General features: G+C 52.5%; 1 protein-coding gene across 1 annotated transcript; it reads left to right on the forward strand.

Annotated features, from left to right (window-relative positions):
• Window positions 1–2,132, forward strand: ASPRV1 (aspartic peptidase retroviral like 1). Its single transcript, XM_082743757.1, has 2 exons — window positions 1–50; window positions 588–2,132. The coding sequence occupies exon 2, from the start codon at window positions 757–759 to the stop codon at window positions 1,534–1,536; it is 780 nt and encodes a 259-aa protein (XP_082599883.1). The 5' UTR covers window positions 1–50; window positions 588–756; the 3' UTR covers window positions 1,537–2,132.
• The last annotated feature ends 6,926 nt before the right edge of the window (window positions 2,133–9,058 follow it).

Below are 9,058 nucleotides of genomic sequence, written 5' to 3' on the forward strand. Positions count from 1 at the left end.
ATTCCATACTTGGTTTAGAATGAGAAACACCCACGCCAGGCTCACATATGGTAAGAGCGTGGTGAATGAATGCTCCTTTAGCCCCTCAAAGCGGCCACTTGGGCGTGGGGCAAAGGGGCTTCCCCAGCTGTTCCAGCTCCTCTCCCGTCTTAATCCCTCTTGTTTGGTGACAGCACTCCACTGGGTCTGGAGCCTGGCAGAGAACACCTGCTGACCTGAGAGTAAGCTGGTGGGCCTTTGGTCTTTGCCTCCTCCAGCTGATGACAGACACCTGGATGTCATAACATACTCTGTGTCCTCCTCTGTTATTCTCGGACACGGGCTGGGGAGGGTACCGGAGTGGGTCCCCTCTGACTGGGGCTGGACTTTCTTGCACCGTGGGCTGGCCTGTACCAGTCCCAGCGATGGATGCAGAAGGGTGAGGCACTGATCCTGCTCGTTGGGCAGGATGCTGGCAGGAGGGAGGGCTGAGCAAGGGCGGGGCTTCCAGAACAAAGGAAGAATGGGGAGCCCCAGGGCCTAGGCTAGGCATCAAAAAGGCTCTGCCGATTGAGCAGGTCATAGTAGCTGCCTGCCTCCGTGCCCAGCAGTCAGTCGGACAGCTCGTGCCGGGCCCCCTCTGCCTGCCCCAGACGGGCAGCAAACAACACTCCGCTCCGAGAGGCCTTCTTCTCCAGCGTGATTGCGCCCACACTGCTCTGCGCTTTGCTCTACTTGGCGTGGGTCGGTGCTGCAGTTCCAGAGGAGGACAGAGGGATGGCGGGGAGCGGAGCCAGGAGCCGGGAGGGCCGTCAGGAGCATGCCTTCGTTCCGGAGCCCTTTGATGGAGCCAACATAGCCCCACACCTCTGGCTGCACCGCTTCGAGGTCATCAACGACCTCAACCACTGGGACCACGTCACCAAACTCAGGTTCCTGAAAGAGTCTCTCAGGGGAGATGCCCTGGAGGTCTATAGTGGACTCAGCCCCAAGGACCAGGAAGACTACGGTGCTGTGAGAGAGACCCTCCTGAAAGCCTTCGGCGGGCCTGGGGCCACCCGCAGCCACCTGCCCAAGGAGATCGTCTTTGCCAACAGCATGGGTAAGGGCTACTACCTCAAGGGGAAAATTGGCAAGGTGCCTGTGAGGTTCCTGGTGGATTCCGGGGCTCAGGTGTCTGTGGTCCACCCCAGCTTGTGGGAGGAGGTCACGGATGGTGACTTGGACACCCTGCGGCCCTTTGAGAATGTGGTAAAAGTGGCCAATGGGGCTGAAATGAAGATCCTGGGCATCTGGGATACAGTGGTGTCCCTGGGGAAGCTGAAGCTGAAGGCAGAGTTCTTAGTGGCCGACGCCAGTGCTGAAGAAGCCATCATTGGTACTGACGTGCTCCAGGACCACAACGCCGTCCTGGACTTCGAGCATCGCACATGCACCCTGAAGGGGAAGAAGTTCCGCCTCCTGCCTGTTGGAGGGTCCCTGGAAGATGAGTTCGACCTGGAGCTCATAGAGGAGGAGCCCTCCTCGGGGGAGGGGGGACAGGAGCTCTCCTACTGAGAAGCCCCCTTTCCTTTACCCCCCAAACATCAGTGGGAGGACCCACCACAGTGGAAGGAAAGGGCAAATAGCCTCAGGGGTCACTGGGTTTTGCCAGCCTTCTGGAACCAACTCCCTCCTCCTCCTTGTGCAGGGGCCTTCTTCTGTCCCTGGTCAGGGAGGCTTCCATCTGAGCAGGCACAGGTGAGGGAGAGCAGGCTGGCTATCTCAGAGGGAGGGAAGAGTCCTCATAGTGGTCAAGCTGCTATTGGTGGCAAAGATTTAAGACCGGAAGGTTCCAAGACGACTAGAAATGACTGTCTTTCAGAGAGGACTGGGGTACCTCTTCAGATCCCCTGAGATGTGGCTCAGTCCCTTCCAGCTCCATGCGGTCCTTCTCAGCTGGGCTGGGTCTGGGCTACAGGGTCCTCACAAGCAAGACCCAGCTCTTGTGGGTGAGGGTCACAGCTGCCCTGGGAGTCTTCCCTGCTGGGTCTTCCCACCTACCTGTATGATGTAGTTTCCTTCTGTCATTTGCTCTGAAACTCATTGAGCCTTATGCCCATAATTCTTTACTTCAAAAACCAATAAAAATTGACTCATGGAAAAAAAAAAAACCACATAATGTGTTGATTGGGGATGAATGGAATGGATGAGAATGACTGGGTAAAACGGGGAGAAAATGTCAAAGAGAGGGAAGCTCCAAGGGCTCCAAGAGTGATTAGCCTGGAGATGTAAGAGCATAGACACACAGTGCCTGTATATATGTCTCAGATTTTCTTAGCCTCGATTTCAAATATTTTTACTTATTTCTTCCATAATTCCTCTATAACTGAAAACTACAATATTTTCACACCCAAATTGCCTCTTCTACCCAAAAGTGACCCTAACGTTATTTGTGAGGTACTGATTGGGGATTGGAAATTGATGGTTCTTGTAAACAAGTGGGAAAGTAAGTGCATGGCAAATAGCTCTTACGGCAGCCTGGGAGACAGAGGCAGACCGGGCAGGGGTCAGGTATCTACCTGCACGGAGCAGCCCACGGGAGTCTGGAGGACAGAGTAGGGGTTTGGCCGTGGGGGCTCCGGCACCATGAGGGCAGCTTCTTCCTGGAGGGACGTGGAGCCTGAGACTAGAGAGATAGGATGGAGTGGTTAGGGCATTCCCAGATTTGGGAGTGGGGTGTTACTCTTTCTTTTCTTTTTTTAAAGATTTTATTTATTTATTTGACAGAGATCACAAGTAGGCAGAGAAGCAGGCAGAGAGAGGAGGAAGCAGGCTCCCTGCCGAGCAGAGGCCCGATGCGGGGCTCAATTCCCAGGACCCTGGGATCATGACCTGAGCCGAAGGCAGAGGCTTTAACCCACTGAGCCACCCAGGCGCCCGGGTGTTACTCTTTCTTAGGGGGCTTCCTCATACCCGCTCCTAAATTCCTGTCCTTTTGGAACTCAGCAGGCCTGAGTAACGACGGAAACACTCAGCCAAAAAGGATCTGCAGGGAAACGAGAGTGCAAAGCCTCAAGAGCTTTAATGGGAGGAAGGGGACATCTTCCTTTCCTGAGGGTGGGATGAGCCTCTCCTGGAAGTTTCCGCCTGGATGTCCCCAAAGGAGAGACAACTAGCTGGGCAGGCACCAGAGGCACGGTGGAGTCAGCTGCCTCAGAAGCCTCTGGGGACTTGAGGCTGGCTGTCCCGCAGCTGCTCTGAGTCCGGGTCCCTTGCTCCCCATTCCGACTCCAGCCGTGATTCTCCTGGAAACTGAGGCCCAGGCGCAGCCCCTCATCTTCATGATTACCGCAGCCCATCCCTAGGCAGCCAAGCACATTAAGAGGAATGAGCTCCAGCAGGCTCTGTGTACGGGGGCAGTGGGTGGTGGGTGGTGGGTGGTGCTGGCTCACGAGGAAGTGTTTTTCAGGGCAAGTGAGGCCTGGAGAGGCCCAGCTGCGGCGTTGGGAGGAGCTGAGAAGGAGGTAGGAGAACCCTGCAGAAGGGGACTGTCTTCTTGTGCCTCCCAGGTCCCTTTCTCAAGCTCCAAACAAATTTAGGCTTCTCTCCTGCGCCAAACCCTCCCCTGAGGGGACAACCCCGGCAGCACCTCCCCGTGACCTATTTTCTCCAAGTCCGAGGCACGGAAGGAGGGAGGGTGGGGAGGCGGCCCGGAGATGGGGAGTTGGGTGCCAGGCCAGAATTTCAGGGTGACACCGAGGTTGTCCCCTCTCTGCCCTTGCCCACATGTGGCAGGCTGCTGAGCCCTGTCCTATGGGAACAGGAACAGGGTGACCTGTGGCCCAGTGGCAGAAATGCTTGCTCCTCTGTTCTAAGCCCTGGGATGGGCCCGGTGGGGGTGGGGGCCCTGTGACTGCCTAAGCACAGGCCCCCAGGAGGAAGGAACCAAAGAGCGGCTCTCACGCGGGAGGGAGTGAGACCGGAGATCAGCGCATGTGAGGTGGTTACAGGTGCACATGGAGCCTGGGGTTCAGGGGGCTGAACAGCTCTGCTAGGAACGGAGCATCCAGGGGGGAGCCCTGGAGAGCAGCTGGGAAAAGAAGGTCTGGACCCATCGCAGAGGGACTGGTGCCTGGGGGAAGGGTTTGTGCATGACCTGTGTGCAAGTGCTTCAACCGTGGTGGTCGACCAGGAAGAGTCCTCCGGCTCCTGGGCGTCTGATGGATACAGCAGCAGCAGACAATGCCGCTCTGGAAGCCAGGGTGATATCCGGATGGAGGATCTCAATTTGAGATGATGGAAAGGCAGGGGCATCAAAGTAAGGAGTTAATCCCAGCTGCCAAGGAGAATCCGCTGGGAAGAGCAATGAAAGCCGGTTCCTCAGGGTCCCGCGGGGCAACCAGGCTGGAGAACGTGTGGGCAGTGCCGCAGCTGTATTTACCCCCCGGTGTGATTCAAAGGGCAATACCGGACTGGCAGGAAAGCAGCATCAGTGTCACCTGGAGCTTATTAGAAACGCAGGCTCTACCCCACCTAGAGCTGCAGGAGAGCCTCCACCAGGGCACGTGGGTGTGTGTGGAAAGAACAAAACAACAGAAAGCCCTCTCCAGGTGAAGTTTGGAAAAGCTCTGGTGAAGAACATCTGATCCTCTAGTTACGGGGCAACCCATGGCTCCCACAAGGCACCCATTTCTCTACGCATGACCGCCACACCCCCAAGAGCCGTTAACTCCCCAGACTACGCTGGATAATTCCTCATGCCCTTATCCCGCATTTATTTTATTTTATTTCTAAGTTTTTGTTTTGGAATAATTTTAGACTTTCAGAAAAGTTGCAAGAGCACTGCAAAGAATTTCCATCTGTTTTACCTAGTTCCCTAAATAGTCACTTTTTTAAAGAATTTTATTTATTTTATCTTAAATTTTTTTTGAAGATTTTCATTTATTTGACAGACATCACAATTAAGTAGAGAGAAGGAAGCAGGCTCCCCACAGAGCAGAAAGCCCAACACGGGGCTCGATCCTAAGACTCTGGGACCCTGACCTAAGCCGAAGGCAGAGGCTTTAACCCACTGAGCCACCCAGGTGCCCCTAAGATTCTATTTCGTAGAGAGGGAGAGACAGATTACAAGCGGGGGGAGGGGCAGAGGGAGAGGCACAAGCAGACGCCCTGCTGAGCACAGAGCCCTCGGCATTAGATCTCATGACCCTGAATCAGGACCTGAGCTAAAATCAAGAGTCAGAAGTTCAACTGCCTGACCACCCAGGCAGCCCCACCCCCAAATAGTAACATTTTTATCAGTTAACCTTATTCTCTCATTCTCCCCTGGACTGTATCTACATGTATATGAACTGTTTGAAAATTGCAAATATGCATTTACTTCTAAAGACATTCGTGTTTATTTCCAAAAAGACAAGGAATTCTTTAAGAATAAAATCTTTTTTTTTTTAAGATTTTATTTATTTACTTAACAGACAGAGATCACAAGTAGGCAGAGAGGCAGGCAGAGAGAGAGGAGGAAGCAGGCTCCCTGCGGAGCAGAGAGCCCGATGCGGGGCTCAATCCCAGGACCCTGGGATCATGACCTGAGCCGAAGGCAGAGGCTTTAACCCCCTGAGCCACCCAGGCACCCAAGAATAAAATCTTTAAGATTTTTTTTATTTGAGAGAGAGTGAGAGAGGGAGAGCGAGCACAGAGGGAGTGGGAGAGGGAGAAGCAGACTCCCCAGGTGAGCAGGGAGCCTGAGTTGGGGCTTGATTCCAGGACCCCAGGATCATGACCTTAACTTAAGGCTTAACTGACTGAGCCTTAACTGACTGAGCCACCCAGATGCCCCAGGAATTCTCCTCTACAACCACAATACAGTGATCAAAATCGGGAAACTAACATCGGCATACTACTATTACCTGATCTGCAGACCTTATTACATTTTCCCAATCATCCCAATAGTGACCTTTAGAGCAAAAGAAACCACTGTTTTCCGTCCGGCATTCAGTCCAGCCACCTGCTGCATTTAGTTCCGTGTCTCTTTGGCTTCCTTAACCTGAAGAAGTCCTCAGTCTGTCTTTGTCTTTCACACCCTTGACATTGAAGAAGAGGCCGGGTCAGGGACTTTGTAGAGTGTAAATCTACACTTGGGCGACTGACGCTTTCTTGTGACCAGATTCAGGCTCTGCATTTTTGGCAGGAGTTCGCAGGACCGTGATGATGTGTCCTCCTCTGTTCGCATCAGGCTGCCTGTTGGCTCCACTACTGGTGATGTTGACTTTCACCAGTTGGTCAAAGTGTCTGCCAGGTTTCTCTACCACAGACTGTTCTGTCGCGTGTAATTAGCCTTTTCGGAGTAGATGCTGTGGGACCGTACAAACAGTCTGTTTCTCGTCGGACTTACCCACTGGATCTATTGATGATCCTTGCCTGCCAATGGCGATTTTCTAGTTCTACTTCCCGTGTGTACTAACTGGCACTCAATTCTGAGCTTTCCCTTCCTTTTTATTAATTGGATTTAAATTAATTTACTTTCTTAAGTAAGCTCCAGACCCCGCATAGAGTCCAATGCAGGGCTTGAAGACCCAACCCTGAGATCAAGATCTGAGCTGAGACCAAGAGTTGGACACTCCATTGACTGAGCCAGCCAGGCCGCCCGCCTTCCTGCTGGTTATTTGTGTCCCTGTAGACTCGGTCTCTTGTTGTATTCAGTGAGTGATCCTCTCTTACTACCATTATTTTGATACTGATGTTTTAGATTTGGTCTTGGGAGCCGCTTCAGACTGGCTTCGGTCTTCTTGGGCCATGTCGCCGTCATAATTTGAGCCCTTCCTTTCTGTCATGAGATGTTTCAGCTTCATCTGTATCTTCCTTGGACCAGTCTTGGGATCGGCCATTTCTCCAAGGAAACTGGTTCCTTCTAGTAGAATCTGATATTTAGAAACCAGGATCTGGTGTTTGGTGTGTTCATTGTTACTGGGGTGTCCTTACATCACTGGTGTGGTCAGATCTAAGAAAAAAACACCTGCTTCATTTATGTTTCTACATCTGTCTCTCTGTGTATTAACAGTGAGTTCATACTGATCCTTCCAACTCCAACCCAACTCCCTTTCCGTCTTCGCAGCTTTTTTCTCCAACGAGAAATCTAGCTCCAGGTGACTTATCTGCTCAGTCTCAGCATACCCAGAAAGTAGTTTCAGAATTGCTAACCCTGTGCCTATGAAACACAAACACACGAGCAACCACTTATTAATCACCTACTCAATGGGAAGTGTGGGTGGTCCTTGGCAGCAAATGAGAAGAAAAAGAAATGATGAAATCTGACCACAGTCATCTTAAGGAGAGCCAAGGCTCCCAGGTGTGTAAAGCCCTGGGTGCCAGCATAAGGTTTTCTTTTGTCTTGAGGACACAAGGTACTCGTCAGGCGAGCAGCTGGAGTCAGAGAGACTCGAGGTCATAAATCTTTCTCCTGTAGCAGTGCTGAGACCGTGGCTGGCCTCTGTGCCCCATAGTGGTGACCTAGCCTGCCCACCTGGTCCTCCGCCACTGAAGAAACACCGAGGCGGCTGTCAGCTGATGCCGCCACACGTTTTAGTCCCGTCAGTGACTGTGTGATTCAGGGCCCGCTCTTGCCAAGCAATCCCGGTAATGCAGGTGCCTTCGCTGGCAGGGCCGCCAGGAAACTCTGGTCAGGTCTTCACCCCCTCTCCTGGCAGTTCTGGTCCTCACTGGGGGTTCGCATATTGGCTCTCAACTTCTGACTGCTCGGATACCATGGGCCAGCTCTCCTGAAGCCTGGACAGGGGCACTTCTCCAAGGTATAGGCTGTCATGGGACTCGTCTGTGGCCAGCCTTGCCCTGCCTCATTTCTCCGGGCTCCTGTTAGAGCATCTTCCTGCCCTAGGAAGTGTGTGAGAGCTGAGCCGTGCCCTCTGGGGATCTGCAGTCTGAGGAAGGAGGCAGCCCAGCAAAGGGACCCCAGGTCTTAGAGCGGCCCAGCGCTGTGCCCCCTCCTCACTGCCCTCTGCACAGGGCCAGGAAGGGCTCCAGAGAGTGGATCTTTAAGGTGAAGACAAGTGGTTATTTCCCAAGAAGAAGCGGGGGATAGGGGGATAGGTAGGAAAGAGAGACCAGTGGGGCTGGCTAGTGGGGTGATTGGGGGTGAGGAGAGACAGAAGGCCAGTGTGGAGGGTCTTGTATGACTTTTGAGGTGACTCCAGAAGGCCAGAGATCATTGATGGTGGATTTTTTCAGCTTTAAGATGCACTCCATTAAAAAGTACCCTATCAATTTATTTTAAAGTTTAAAGTTACAGGTTTATCTTCATGTGTATGAGGAAAAAATATACATATACTAATAGCTTGTCCTTTTGTGAACATTTTGGGTGCACTGGGCCTAAGGTAGATAAAACTGTGACTCCACCATCCATAAGCCAGAGGAAGAGGCAGTACGATGGTCGGGCAATGGGCATATAGGCCCAAATTTTGGAAGCAGTATGCAAATGACTGAAACTTGGGAAATACGTTGACAGGTTTCTCCTCATTAGAATGTAAGTGCCAGAAAAGAGCTCTTTTGTGCCCAACCCCCCAGCAGGCTTGGTGCATATCAGGGACTTGATAAACAGTTGTTGAAAGACTTGACAGGTGATTGAGCAAGGTAGTGACTCAACAGGTGTCCCTCCTAAGTGACATCAGGAGTGACCTCAGCCGTAGATCAGACAATATGACGGAAGGCTGAGATTTCTCTTGGAGATCATCCATACAGGTTCTCTGACACAGCACAGAAGCTTTGTGGGGAGAGGGGCAACAAATCATGGACACCCTGTGCACCGTTATCATGGAGAGGACCATGTCCCAGCCACATGGCTGTGCTGCTTTATGCCACACGAAGGAGCACGAACAGCCAGGGCCTCAGGTCTTGCCTTCCAAGGGACACCAGGCAGCCCCTCCCTGGGATGTCTTGACACCTTCGGGGCCACTGAGTGGTGTGTCGGTGTCTGTTCTCTCCAGGACTATCCAGCCACCGTGTCTTCCTCATCCCCTCCCTTACGTTGGAGCCCACCCTACACTTCCTGGCTGGGGCAGTCAAATAGATTTTTTTTTTTTTTTAA

This window comes from Mustela nivalis (genome assembly GCF_964662115.1).
Source record: "Mustela nivalis genome assembly, chromosome: 8".
NCBI lineage: Eukaryota > Metazoa > Chordata > Mammalia > Carnivora > Mustelidae > Mustela > Mustela nivalis.

Coding starts and splice junctions, on each gene's coding strand:
- ASPRV1 (XM_082743757.1), top strand. CDS start 757: ATGGCGGGGAGCGGAGCCAGGAGCCGGGAGGGCCGTCAGGAGCATGCC.